Below are 15069 nucleotides of genomic sequence, written 5' to 3'. Positions count from 1 at the left end.
GAGAGAAGAGATAGAGAGAGAAGAGAAGAGAGATAGAGAGAGAGAGAGAGAGAGAGAGAGAGAGAGAGAAGAGAGAAGAGAGAGAGAGAGAGAGAAGAGAGAGAGAGAGAGAGAGGATAGAGAGAGAGATAGAGAGAGAGAGAGAAGAGAGAGAAGAGAGAGAGAGAGAGAGAGAAGAGAGAGAGAGAGAGAAGGAGAGAGAGAGAGAAGAGAGAGAGAGATAGAGAGGAAGAAGAGAGAGAGAGAGAGAGAAGAGAGAGAGAGAGAGAGAGAGATGTATATATAGACTATATATATATATATATATATATATATATATATATATATATATATATATATATATATATATATATATATATATATATATATATATATACTCCAAATACTTGATTACTTAAGCTTATCCGCTCATGTCATGCGATGCCTTTTGTAAACCTAGTATGCATGACAAAATTGGTAGTAGAAGCAGTGTACGCATACGAATCTGACAACACTTTCAGGATGTCTTTAGGTATGTCTGACACGCAATGTTGACTCATATCAGCGACCTATATCGTCCAACCAAGACTAGATGCAAACGTTCAGATTTTGTTTTTGAATGGCCACAGCGGTTGCTGAGCGATGTTTTTAATTGTAAGGCATGTACTTAAGAACAACGGCGGGTTCATCAACATTTCGGCAGAGTTCGTTAGTTTGCTCACCCTCTAGAAACTTCGGCCCTTTCAGCCCCTCGCATCTTGTCCACACCGCGGCTTAGCCCAGCGTAAATCCGGCCCGAAGCTTATAAACCACGTGCACCATTCACATCCACAGCCTCATCATCGTCCCGGTTCTCCGGCAATTCTCGATGCCCAGTCCTGCCTCCTATGCTTTGGTTTCGCGCTTCTGCCACCCACTTCCTATTTGCCTTGCATTTAGAACCGGCATCAGCTATAATTGCCTTTTCCTATCCACGTGGTCCAGTTAGGCAAACATTGCCCATGGATCCACATGCCAAATGACGTCACGGCATTGCAGCGCGCGTTTACTGGCTGACACAGTCGCCCCGCACCGGCGGCCGATCGATCCGCAGACGTTTTCCGACAGCTACCGCCATCCAGTGACGAAATGATGAGTTATGGGAGCAGTGACGTCATCAAGATTAATGGCCGCCGTGATCCAGCTATCAGCGAGCCGAAGAGGATGGGATACACCAGATTTGAGTGCTGTTTTCAGTGTTCTTTACGTTGTGCTGGATTGACCCACCAGGCAGTTACAAGTGCGTTACATGACCAAAATCGTTGTCATTCACAACAGCTTGACTTTAGCTGGTGATTTGATTGGGTTTGACGAATAGCCATCTGAATTAGGTATACCTATGGACAAGGGTTGATTTCAGAACGGGCCCGACGTGACCATGGCTGTTTTCAAAAGGTGCAAAACAGCGAAGACTGCACGAATTTGGCTTCAGTGTAGTGCATTTCTTGCCAAATTTGGAAAATTGCCTATCGAATGAGCATAAGATGTTATGCCTATATAAGCTGTTATGCACGTAAACTGTTATGCTCATAAGCTGTTATGCTCATACCCTGTTATGTACATTAATGGTTTGGCTGTTTATTGTGATTCACGTCAGATGCCGTTTTGCATTCGACGCATTTCAAGTGCTGTTTGATATCAAATGCGCGTCAAGTGCTAAGGTGTGTGTGCAGCACCTATGTGAATAGGCAAACGTCCCTCTAATCCCCAGAGCATGTGTCCATGCTGCCTTACATTGGGAGGGGTGGCGTGCCACGTGACTCAGTTGGTTAGAACATTGCGCGCATGCTGGTGTGCAGCCGTGCGGGTCTCATTCTGGCTTCCAAACCAGCGCTTCAGCCTCCAGCTCCGTAATCGGCATGGGAGATTACTACGCTGATGATGAAAGATGCAACATGCGTTGTGAAAATGCATTTACTTTACGCTAGTTTTGTTCAGTGAAAACAAGAAAAGATTGATAGGCTTTAAGCGACTATGCCTATGCCTGTGCTTTAAGCGATTCATTCGCCGCAAGAAAAGAGAAGACAAGCGGATTCAAGGCACGAGAAACAGCAAGGATTATGCAGGCACGTACGAACACCCAAACACACTGCTGGATTCTACAGCCCACTGAAGACAGGACTTGATCGTGTAGCGATACCATCCATTATTTACCACATACACCAGCGGTCGTCCCCGCCGCAGACGCTAGACTGAAGGATAACTTCTTGTCGCGCTCAATAGATGGCGCTACGAGCGGCTGAGGTCGTTCCGGCGTTCTGGTTGAAACTCACGTAATAAATCTCCGAAGCACGTGGCGGCCTTCTCGTCGTAAACAGCGTGTAGAACGCACGTGCGCCTGACCTTTGCCTAATCAGACGGAGCGAATCATAACTATAAGAGAATAGGTTGGTCTTTTCGGAATGTTTTGATCGTGCCAGGCTCAAAAAGAAACGCACACACTAAGGTTCTGCCGACGATTGGAAATCGCAAGCGAACCACCCGTACAACAAAGCCCTTTCTCACACGAGTGTCTTCTTTGCTGAACGGTATCATGTGGATATTTCAGCTAGCCGCAACCAAAATACATTTCTGGATGGGGGTGATTTTTCACTCAGCGGGAGTGTTGACTGGTAAAACGCAAGATAGATGGTTTACGCTTGGAAAGTTCCAGCATTTTAATGCCGCCGGGTCATGGATACTTTCCGGATTGAAGACTTTTTGAGGACTTTGTCATCATGTGATTTATCGTTCTTTGCCAGATTTCACTTCATAATTTCGCACCATGTTTCAATTTTTACGACATTCGCAGATTTATTACAGCCGTAAATTGTACGAAGGCGTCGTAAATTTTCTAAAACACCGAACTCTGATTGCCGTAATAATGTAAAATACCATGAAAGAGTTAGCAGAATTATATTGTTTGAAAATAATTGAATTTGAGAGGGCGATTGAGGATGACAGATGGCAGTGTCACGGCGCCGAGTACGTGCGTCGCATTCGTCGCGTCGGGAGCGACGGGCGGCGGCTGGCGCACGCGGCCGGGCCGCCGGCGGGCCGGCGCGCAGTCGGGGGTACGACAGCAGAGGAAGCAGCGACGAGCACGCCAGATAAAGGGGGAGAGCAGAAAGAGGAAGACGGATGATGGATGAGCGGGAGGAAGGCTACAGGACGATGACAAAGCAAAGCTGCAGGGGACAAGTAAAAATGAGCGCTGGTCGATAGCGCCCGGTTGACGGCGAATATAGAGTGGAATCGATCGTCGACTGCGTCGAAGCGGGTGGCTGGCGCCGGCGGCGACGGCTGGGTCCGTCTGACGGGGCAGCCGTCGCGCCGTCTGCGCGTCTGATCCGCGCCTCCGGCTCTGACGGCTCGGCCGCTCGGTACACCGGCTCGAACGCGACCGCGACGGGCAGCCGAGAACGGCGACGCGCGGCAGCGGGCGGCGGCGGGCGGCGGCGGGCAGCGGCGGGCAGCGCCGGAGGGCGGCAGCGATGCACAGAGGCGCGCATTCACGGGCAGAGGGTTTAAATCCTGGTATAAAATATCAGAGTACATGCTTACAAATTGGGACTGCCGCGTAACCTTGTATCACGACACTTTTGCACCCAATATGTCCAATAATGACGAGGTTTCAGAGCATTGTTTCTTGCTCATTTAACAACGCTTGCACTTTGACTGGAATCGTAAAAGATAGAAATCAGATTTGAGCATGATTGCATGTATTTCTAAACTAGACTCAAATGACACGCTCATTAGCATTCTCTCGACAATATTGATTTCACAGTAAAGTAGGACGAGCACCAGAAGCATAGCTGAAAATGCAATACAAACGTTACTTTTGTAAGTACATTTTCCAACCACACTAAGGGTTTACTTCCCACGTAAAAGCAGTGGCAACAGCTAAGTTGAAGTTGTGACCCAAAATTCCATGAACCTAGCTTGCTTTTGATGTCCGATGTTTCTGCGTGACGTTTTCTGCTGACGGTTGAATAGCAAGAACAAAACAAAACAAAACAAAACTTATCCTGCCGAGCTCCGCCACCGCGAGTGTAAAACGTCCGTCACGGAACAAAATGTTCCCAAGCACCAAAATGTTCCGCCATTATTCGCGTATCACACAATGGTACCACAAACAGTTATTTAGCAGAGCCACAATTTGCCTGATAGGCCACATCTGTCCATTCCCAGAGTGCAAACTTCACTCGCCCGGGGCGCAACCCACAACGCCGTAAAATTAATGGCCCCAAATGTCTACGTTCACGAGAACGCATCCTTCAACAAAGGTGGCAACAGTTGAAAAGAATAAGGACAAAGTGCAAATAATGGTGCGCAGTTTATAACGTGTACTTAAATTTGACTTACCTCCACTAGCCAAGGTGACCGGAGCATGGTGGTTCGGTCCAGCTCGGGCTGCCAAGTTACGAGGGCCGTCACGCCCGAGTATTAAACGGTCTTGGCGCCCCGTGTACAGGTGACCGTCAGGGTGTCGCTCCGGTGGCGGCGCTTGCCAGCCAGACAGTCGGAGGGTCACGCGGCGCGTTGTGGAGTTCATGTGAGGCGGCTTTAAAATGCCCGGGCGCTGGATACGGGGCTGACTATTTTGGATGCACCTTCCGTGCGTTGTTCAGACAACTTTGAAATTTGCATGGGGTGCGATAGGAGGTGTCGGTAGCCTAATTCTGAAATTTGCATGGGGTGCGATAGGAGGTGTCGGTAGCCTGATTCTGAAATTTGCATGGGGTGCGATAGGAGGTGTCGGTAGCCTGATTCTGAAATTTGCATGGGGTGCGATAGGAGGTGTCGGTAGCCTGATTCAAATTGGGCGTCTCTTTGTGCGAGAATGGCTGGAATGTGACTGGGGAGCATTGGGTGAAATGCATGGTTTGGGGTTGAAGGGAGTCATGCCACCTTTGGCATGCCATGCCACCTCAATATGCCACCGTTAGGGCATATTCCAAAAAGCTACTCAAGTGAAACCTCAGGACTAGGTGCGTCTAATAATAGCACTGGGTAGTCCCACTGCAGCACTGTCAAGACGTAATAAGGATATCAATTTCAATTATTTTCGAGCGCAAATTACGCTGTCAAGGATTTGTAACAACACTGCAATTCTTCCTTGCAGCCACGACCACCACCGTCGTGACAACGACCGCGCGCACCTCCACTGGTTTGAATAAAGAGCTTCGTGATTGGCCCAGTAGACAAGGGCTTGTTACCGAGGAACACATTGGTACAAGTTTGAACTAGTGCGTCACATGGATCATGGGATATTCCAATTCCCGAAGTCGAAGTGCGCCGCGAAAAGAGCCACTGGCAAATGCCGTAGGGAAGAAATAAAAGCCATAGCACACCATTTCGTTGAATTCGCGGGATAAAAGCTTCATATTCGCATATCTGTTTGTCTTAACAGAGCGTTTCAAGCTTTCGTAGCATTTATTACCCAAATATCTTGACAAAGAAATGTGCTGCAAACAACACGAAGCACACGTTGGAAAAAGCAATACAACTGAAATGTATCACTTTCATAGTGGTGAGCAGGGAATCAAATGGGACTTCTCCCACCGAATCGACTGCTTCAAATCGATATTCCGAGCTGTTCAGAACGATTTTGAGAAAACGGGTACTACTGATCAAATCGTATGCGTCTGATGTAGCAAGAAGTGAAAAGTACAGACTCCCTTTAAGAGAAACGCCGCGCCGCTGTGGCACCACATCAAGCACGGACCCAGCTCACTCCGAGAGTGAGTCTATTCTTGGGTGTCCGCAACACTTTGGCCTGACCAAGTTTATCCATGTTAAAATGCCACCCGTATGCGTCACGAAGTCCCAAACAAGCCTATCTGCGAAATAAAAATATCTCGCAGAAATAACGTAGCTTTAAAGTCAGCTTCAAATCACAACGAAAAAAATCATTTTTGTTGTTTTCACTAGAGGGTATCGCCATGTTAGGCCAATGCATAATGTTCCGCTCCACCTCACGGGTCAGCCCACATCAGGCGTCCGTTCCGTGTCACGAGTCACCCTGCGCCTGGCGTGACACGTGTCACTTGCCAGTGTCACGAGCTGCTCTGTGTCAGGCGCTAGCTCCGTGGTACGGTTTCTTTCTCAGTCAATGTTGGGTAATAATACTGACTGCATTGGCAACCCATCCCCACGTGCAATGTAACACCATGAGCATGCTCGCCCCAGCACTGTCACTTTGGCCTGCCGACAGACTGGCCAGCTGTGGCCGTTCCTTTCCCGAGCAGGCCGTTCGAGGACACCAGCTTCGGCCTGCCGACAGACTGGCCAGCTGTAGTTGTTCCTTTCCCGAGAAGGTCTTTCGAGGACACCAGCTTCGGCCCGCCGACAGACTGGCCAGCTGTGGTCGTTCCTTTCCCGAGCAGGCCGTTCGAGGACACCAGCGGACCATAACCGGGGAATCCACTGAAGTGGTGCAGGACCTAGGGCCGACAGACTGGCCAGCCGTGGTCGTTCCTTTCCCGGGCAGGCTGTTCGAGGACACCAGCGGACCCTATCCGGGGAATCACCTGAAGTGGTGCAGGACCTAGGGTCTTATGTGGGACAACTGCTGGCATGCAGGCCGCCAAAATGAGTTGAGTGAACTGGCTGAGCAATGAAAAATGACACACCCTACCACCAAAACGTGTCAACAGCCACCACTCCCAACTATATAGGAAAGTACGTCTCTGAGGGGCCTGCCCGGTGTGTGCCCAGGGGCATGTAACCTACATGCACCACGCCAAAATAATGCGAGAAACATCATTCACATTTATACCAGTTCTATTCATTTCCAACAGCAGTGGATGTAATTTAGTTGATTGATCTTCGTTTGTGGTGAAGCTCTTGCCCTGAGACTTGGTTAATAATGTAATATAATGTGGTAATCATTGGGGCCTAACCACGCACTCAGCTGCTGAGGCTGCATGGCGTCACCTGCGGCTCACTCTGGCGGGACAGGTGGGTACCGCAGAGAATCGAACCACGTGCTTCTGGTTTTCGGACGACAACCTTACCATTACACTGAAGATGCTCTCAAAAAATGCAGCGAACTGTTGGTCGGAAAGCTGTGGCATTCCGTCCAGAGTTCGCACCATCATGCATCACGCGGCTGGAGGCCACTGCCTACGCTCGCTTTGTCCTCAGCTAAGCGCACGTGGATCGGGGAGTGGCGTTGGCGGGCCGGAGCGTCGGAAATTCTCAGGCTGAGTGATGACCTGGCCGTACCTGTTGCTGGTGCTTCCAAGTAGCGGTCCAGGTCTTACCCCGTGGGTCTGCCGTACACCCTAGCTTAGCATTAAGTCATCCATCTACGCCGCTAATCATACCAATCTGACGCAAAGGGATCAATAGTTCTCGCCACAGACAGCGGCTCTATATTCCCGCCTGTATTCGGAACAATCACACACGCATGCGGCACAAAAAATAGGCCAAATTGCCGGCTGGCCTTTTGATTAATCGCCGAGCCGGTAACCAGAGGGCGGATATGGCTAAGTGATAATTTCGGCCGTTTTTTACGGACAGCGCCGCACTGGGCGCCATCGGAGCGGCCGGTTTTTGTTGTTTGAAGCCGACGCTGGCCGCATGGCGGTGGTCCAAGGCCCACGGACAACAGGATATCATTACAGACAGTCGGCTGTAATGATTGTGGGCATGCGAGCGGCGGCGGCGGCGCGCCAAAAACGCCGCCGCTCGGCGCATGAAGCGCTCCTCCCGCTGATTACGGCTGGCGGCGGACGGAGATGGATCCGCGCGCGCCGGTACGCCGGCGGAGGCGGCCACCGCCGGCCTGCAGCTCCTGCCCAACCAGTTTGGCACTAATTTGGCAGCACTTAGCCCGGGTTTCGTCTCCTCCGTGGGCTATTACTGGCCTCAAGGCGGATCCGCGGATTAGATAGCGCGGAAGAGTACGCGCTCGGCGCTCCACGCAAATGCATCTCCGACCAGAAACAGAGAAAGCTGACCGGTGGCTGTGACACACAACCCCGCTGTGTTCTTCAGCCCTGCCTGGCGTGGCTCGCAGCTCAGCACCGGCGTCCGCTGGACCCACGCAGCTGGCTTCAGCGCGCTGGAGGGGGAGAGGGCCTGGTGGCAGCCGATTCCGGGCCTCAGCTCAGCACCGGCGTCCGCTGGGCACATGCAGCTGGGTTCAGCGCGCTGGAGGGGGAGAAGGCCTGGTGGCAGCCGATTCCGGGCCGCAGTTTGAATCCGCCGTCGTCGTCGGCGCCGTCAGATAACCCCGACAGGCCCTTGTCAAATGTGCCCGATTAGTCCATTCAGGACATCGATAGTGTCCGTCAGCGGCGCCCCAGCGCAGACTTGGGGGGGGGGGGGGGCAGGGCTTGGTATTGCTGAGTCATCCCGCCTCTCTCGCCCTCTCCCCTCTGTCTCGCCTCCCTCTCTCTCTTGCTCCTTCATGCTATCACCTTCCTCGCCATCCCTCCCCGGTCTGCTGCGTGTGCTCTCCCGGCCGTCTCTCATGCTATCTCTCTTTCCCTCTTTCTATCCAAAATCTGTCTATCTGCTCGTGGAATTCCCCTTGTCATTTTTTTGCCTGGTTGTGTGTGTGTTTTTCTGTAACAATCCGGACTGTAATGGCGGACTGCTGGCTGCCTTGCCCCGCCTCGTGGAACCCTCTCGGGGTCACCAAAGGTGGGACGCATCTTTTCCTCCGTTGAGGGATCGACAACACTGTCACGTGGACAATAACCTCCCGATCACGGTCAGAGTTTAGATGTACGGCAAGACGAAAAGAAAGACTCATGCCCGCATCTTGCAGCGGAGAAGCCTCGTGCAACCAATCAAGCCTGTCCGCTGGACAAAAGCCAAGCGACGAGTGAGCCCCCGAGGTCGTCTGGCATGACCGAGCACATCGGCGAAGTGCACCGCGCGCCCGATATAGTCTAAACTACGCCGACAGCCTCCCGGTGACGGCAATGTTGAGACGGCCTGCCGTGCGCGACACATCCGGCGCGCCCGGTCAGCGCGATTGACATGACGCACGGCCGCGCGAGCCCTAACACCCATCCGTCACGGGCGTCACGTCTCCCGGCGCCGCACGTCACGGCTTCCGCTGCCCGCGCCAGCAGGCGACTGAGTTCACCATGGGTTTATTCACGCATCATGACATGACAAGTGACGAACGACACAACAATCAGGTTGCCTATTGCTTTGCAGGCCGGCGGGCCAATGCGGTCGACGCGCGCGGCGCCGCAACGATAACATTCAAACGTCGCTAGAGCGCGGTTGACCTCCGCTACGGCTAGCTTAGGATGCGCGCGCGGCGACGCCCGGCCGTGCTCGCTGGAGGCCGTCAGGGGTGGACCGGTGGCGGCCCGCGAAGGCTGGGTCGAGTCGATGTCAAGAGTCAGCGCGGTTTGCGATTCAGCGAGTGCGATGAGATGATGCGTTCTGCATGAGAGATGAGCTCGCGCAGGTCCTTAAATACAAGCGTCGAACGAATGAGACAGTGCAACAAACACGAAGCGCAAAGCAGGCAATGGAAAAGCAACATACGGGTTAAATAAGGAAGCGACAGGTCACGTTAGTGCGGTTGTATTTTCATCGCGGGCTCCCAAACGGCGCACTCAGTCGCGCGGCCCAGCAAAACCCACGAAACACCTCGCACGAGCACTGCGCACATGCGAAATCAACTCTAGCGGCAGAAGGACGCAAGCTCCCCGTCGATCAGCAACACAATGAAAGTACCTCAGAGTCGACGCGACTTCCACAGATCACGGCGGCAGACGCGGGTCACAAAGCCAGGCCGGGCACCGCAGATTCTCGCAATAATACTGCACATTCCTGTAAAGCCCACACTTTGTATCTCAGCGCAACCTTCACCTCAGCTCGGACGTGCGTGGCGCGCCCGGCTCTTGACCTTTACACGAGCGTGACCCTGTTTCGCCAACGGCCGTCCGTGCGTCCGTGCGACGGCCGCTACTCCTTGCAGATGGTCGGGAAGTAGTGCGCCGAGTCGTCGGTGATGAGCTTCGACAGGAAGTTGAAGTCAGACGGCCCGTGATCGCCGCCCTCGAAGTAGCCGTAGCCCTCGCCGCCCGCCTGAGATCCACCGCCGGCGTACTCGCCGTAGCCGCCGGCCGGCTCGCCGTAGTGGCCGTAGAAGGCGGCGTGCTTGGGGTCGCCGCCCTTGGCCGTGAACTCGGCCGCTTTGTGCACATCGTCCGGCAGGCAGCCCACCTGCGGCTTAAACTCCATGCCGGCCTTCGCTGGCACCGGCGCCGCGTACTCGGGCGGGCAGACCTTCTGGCCGGCGGCGGCGTGGCCGGCGGTGGCGTAGCCCGTCACCTTAGCCACGGCGCCGTACGCCTGCGGGCCGTAGCCGTTGGCGTAGTAGCCCTGCTGCGGCTGCGGCTGGCCTGCGTGCACTGCGTAGCCGTTCTGGTAGCCGTACTCGCCGTACTGCATGTTGACGTACTGCGCCGCCGCCGGCTGCTCGTACCCCGCGCACGGCCGGGCGTAGCCGCCGTACTGCTCGCCGAAGCCGTCGCCGTAGGCGCGCTGGTACGGGTACTGCGCGGCAGCAAGCTGTTCGCGGCCGGGCGGCACCGGCCTGGCGGCGCGGGGCGCGGAGTAGGCCGGCACCGGAGGCGGGTAGCCGCTCGGGCCGGCCCGCGCCGGCGCCCCGCCGAAGCCGTACTGCTGGTAATAGCCGGCCATTTGGTCGGGCCGCTGGTACGGCTGGTGCGGCTGCTGCTGCTGCTGCGGTGGCGGGGGCGGCGCGTACGCCGGCTGCTGGCGCTGCGCCCGCGTCACCTGCTGCAGGTAGCCGGCCGGCGGCGGCGGCGGTGGTGGCTGCGGCGGCCCCGGCGGCGGCGCGCCGGGAGACGTCACCGCCACCGGCGCCGGCGCGCCGCCGCCGCCCGCCGCCGCCAGGTCAGCTGACGACGAGGTCAGCGCGTCGGGCGAGCTACCACCGCGCAGCGACGGCGGCGAGAAGCCGGCCGGGCTGTCGGCGGCCGGCGGCGGCGACTCGTGCCGGCCCTCCGAGCCCGACGCCGCCTCCTCGGTGGGGCTGGCGGCGGCCGCCGCCGCGTCCGCCGCCGCGTCGGCCGGGCTCGTCGCTGTCTCCTCTGGCTGGTTGTTGTTGCGCTCGCTCTTGAGCTCGTCCGGCTTGTCGGCGCGTTTGTGGTAGTCGGGCGGCAAGTCGGGTGCGCGGCAGAAGCCGTTGACGCCGCACTCCTCCTCGCAGCGCTGCTTCTCCACCTTCTGCAGGGCGCGCTCCTCCTCCGTGTCGCCACTCTTCGTCAGCGTCTGTCGCTTGTGCTTCATGCGCCGGTTCTGGAACCAGACCTTAACCTGGCGTTCGGTGAGGTCGAGCGAGGCGGCGATCTCGATGCGCCTCGGCCGACACAGGTACTTGTTGAAGTGGAATTCCTTCTCCAGCTCCAGCAGCTGGGTGTTGGTGTAGGCAGTGCGCAGTCGGCGAGGCAGACCGTTCTCCTGCACGGCCGCTGCAAACGGAGAGAAAGAAGGTTAACATTTGGTAGAAACGCGGTCAAGGGGTGGGTGGGCACGGCCCCATATCCCTCGCCCAGAGCCTGTAGGCTGCACTAGACATTGAGCGGTTTTGCGGGAATTCTGTTCAAATTCGCAGGACTTTGGACAAAATTTGACATGTTGCCTCATCGTCTCCCAAAGAAAAATTTGCCAGCGTGTCTGACGCCAGCACGCGGTCAGCGTTCGGTTATCCCAGTCGGACGCAGGACTATTGCGATGTAACAAAGGCATAATCATTATTTTCGAAAAGGTTGGGCACAGAAGCAATATTGGGAAGCGGTAAGTTTGCTCTCCGCAGAGCATGGTTGCGGCACGTACTCGTGATGCCATGCGCTTTTGGGGTGAATTGACCATTTCTTCAACATCGCATCAGTGGCAAATTATTGTTATGGGTTCAGCGAGCTCGAGCATGGCCCAATGCCGCGAAATATATATTCGCACGGTTGAGTCTAAATGCTTCACCTGGGCATAACGAGGCTGCCGCCAACCACACTGTGTGATCGAAGGTGCGGCGTACCACATCCTCATGACCAGCTCGTTACCCAACATGGATGTTAACGTAATCAACGTTAATCGTGAACTAGGCTTTTGTTTACTGCATCTTTTCCGCATGACTCCTGTTTCAGTATGTTACGAAACACTTCTCAATCTGATAGCCGTAAGCTTCAAATGCATTCGGCATACATTCGGCACCAGCATTTTCTTCTACATTACGCCCCATCCGTCGCGTAGGAGTTACAACTATATATGGTTGGTGTGGGATAAGTCGGATCTGAAAGACAGGTTGACTGGATATTTGGACCTGGCATGAGAGGACCTGGTTAAGATCCAGTCGGACCGGGCGAGGTCAGATTAACTGAGGGTTGAGTGCTGACCGAGTCTCGACTGAATGAGTGACACCTTGTCGAACCCGGCTAGAACCCATACTTTGCACGGTGCCGACGGGCCGCCAGCGCTTCGAACGAGGCGTCCGCTGCCGCACCGCCACGTGACAAAACCAGCGGATATGTGTCAAACTGCCGCCAGCTTCAGCAGCACTGACGGCTCATAACTTACACACACTGATGCGAGAGCGGCTTCCAATGCCTTATGATTAATAACATATGACCAGGCGGCCGTACATTTGGACTAAGTCGCAGCATTTCTGAAGAGTCCTCTTGTCTTCAGGTCCCCTGAGCGTTGGTGGCGAGGAAAGTGGAAACCAATTAAATTTTCAGAAATTTAGGACTCAGCCCACGGGGGATCTTAGCTTCCGCCCCCCCCCTCCCCCCCTGATTGGTGGTGTTTTGCCTGTATCCTTCCATGTTGAGTAAGTTTTACCAGGTGTCTGTTCCGGTGATGACCGGACTAAATAAAGGAAAGGGCCTATCGTAGTCACCGGCAGACAGACTGCCTTGTTGGAAGACGGACTGGCCTCCTCATTGTCCACGACGTATGTAGAGACATACCCTGCTGAATATGGTTTCTTCGACGTCCTCATTGAACTCCAGCGGTAAACCAACATTAAACTCTTACTTTAAACCCGAAATTGCACTTCAAGTGCGAGGAGAGAAGCCGACACGCCGCCTCGAATCTTACATCACCTTTTCAGGTTCTGGTATCGTAATGACCGGCTCAAAACGCGTGTTCGCAGGGCGAAGTGGAGCCACATCATGACGCGACAGACGTCTGTCTGCTGCCAGCTCCTTTCTTTCGCCAGGACGGCCATAATTTGCATGCGCCGAAGCCCTGCAGTGCGGCGCAGACCGGGTGCTCGCCGCGTCACAATGACGTGACTTAAAGCCCCTGATCTCCAGGGATTTCAAATTCAAGCGTTGCGCGCAAACTTTGGTCGCCCGTCGGTGGTGAAATAAAAATGTTTGACAAAAACTCGCGTGATGGATGGGCGCCCCCAGCCGAGGGGGCGGCAGCGAAATCAGTGCATCGTCACCGAAACCGGCGAAAAACAGTCGGCCAAAAAGCGGCAGGCTTGGAAGCGCCGTACGCCCGACGCCTGATGGCTCTTTGTTTCGCCAATGATTACCAGTCGCCGGTTTGATGGACGGGCGCCGGGCAAAACACGCCGTCTGCGGAGACGGGGGTGGCAAGACAGCGAATCGGGGCTTGATTGGCGGCAAGCGAAGAAGCGGCAGGGCCACATCAAAGAAGTTGAAGCTGATGGAAATGGCCATTTTGATCGGTTGTCTGAAGGAGAGCCATTGGCAGAGTGGGTGCCGTAATGTTTATAATGACTTGATTTTAGGATTACGTTTTTCTGTGAAGTATCAGGTCGTCAAGAGCATCAGTTGAACCAGTTCTGCTAGATTCAGGAATGCCTACGGACAGGCAAACAGACGGTGCAAGCGCTATTAGACACTTCTTGGAGAGATATCGTGTGTTTTTGCACGCTGCATTAACTTTTCGTCACTAAGCCGTAAATTGTGATGCGATATACAGGCGTGTACCTGTTTGGGTGCACCGGGCCTGTCGTGGCGGACCTCTTATCCCACTGCTTCAGCCAAACATGTCAAACGGTGCACACTGCATTGTTGCGCATCACCAGGGGCGTATGCAGGACTAAAAGATGGAAGGGGATACAGTCCTAAAACGTTCACTAAAAACTGAGGTTAGGGCACTGCAGGCGCACGGAATTTCCTCACCGGCATAAAACAACATTGCACGCTATTGATCTTGTTATGTTTTACGTGTCTACCTTGAATAAACTGTTATAAGTATTCACACAGACATTCATGTACATCATTATCTTGGTAGGGGGTGGCAGCGGGGCATATGACCCCAAGGACCACTATGTAATTATGCTCACATGCATCGAAATTAACACCTGCCACCACCCATGGCCTAAACGCGCAAGCAGGCCATTCAAGTCCAGGTCGCCAGTTGTGTGGCACAATCCGTGCTGGTCATCCATATCAAACAATGGATTCAGCAAGTGCGTGCGATTATTGTTCGGATTGCGGTGCGGCATATACAAAGTATGTGACATCCAGGCAGCCACCGGTGGTACAAAACATCCAGGATGTAGCAGGCAGCCACCGGTGGTACAAAACACAATAAATCACTAATGACCAAGGAATACATCAAGTTTTGCCCGGAAATGAGCGAAAGCTATTATGTTGTAGTGATGAGGATAGAACCCACGAAGGAAGCGGATAGCCGAGTTCGGTATCAATTATCCGGATATCGCGATCCGTGCGCACTTCGCGTGAGGTACCCCAGACTCACTGTGCGCAGAACACGTTAACTTTAGGCGCAATAGTGGAGAGGGGCAGGAGACATCAACCCATCTGGCGTCACAAGACGGCTCGGTTGGCTTCGCACAACTGGGCTGATCTTGCACCACTCAACATGTGCTGAACAGATGGCGACCACAACAGCTCACGGCCAGCACATCGTTGATAGGATAGGCCAGCATCAGACGTGCCAACTTCGGATCCGCACACGGGCCAGCAAACGCCGTCGCTGTAGCAGAAAGACTGATACATTCAACCAAATCGAGCTGCCTCAGTCGCCGTCGTTGCATTGCCTGTTGCTGGGCACGGTACTGTTCTG

The 15069-nt window shown here is 54.2% G+C and overlaps 1 protein-coding gene across 1 annotated transcript in view; it reads right to left on the bottom strand.

Moving 5' to 3' along the window:
* Positions 1-9939: 9939 nt before the first annotated feature.
* The window catches only part of pb (homeobox proposcipedia), a 32449-nt gene continuing 27319 nt past the window's right edge, over positions 9940-15069 (bottom strand). The window contains exons 2-5 of the mRNA XM_037234982.1: positions 11066-11474; positions 10884-10930; positions 10788-10810; positions 9940-10548 (exon numbers count right to left, since the gene is read on the bottom strand). Coding sequence (XP_037090877.1) covers positions 9940-10548; positions 10788-10810; positions 10884-10930; positions 11066-11474 — 1088 coding nt within the window. The remainder of the gene's footprint in view (positions 10549-10787; positions 10811-10883; positions 10931-11065; positions 11475-15069) is intronic.

Source organism: Pollicipes pollicipes, unplaced genomic scaffold, assembly GCF_011947565.3.
Source record: "Pollicipes pollicipes isolate AB1234 unplaced genomic scaffold, Ppol_2.1 Scaffold_7261;HRSCAF=8764_pilon_pilon_pilon, whole genome shotgun sequence".
Classification (NCBI taxonomy): domain Eukaryota; kingdom Metazoa; phylum Arthropoda; class Thecostraca; order Pollicipedomorpha; family Pollicipedidae; genus Pollicipes; species Pollicipes pollicipes.
This window is presented reverse-complemented; position numbering and strand designations above follow the sequence as displayed.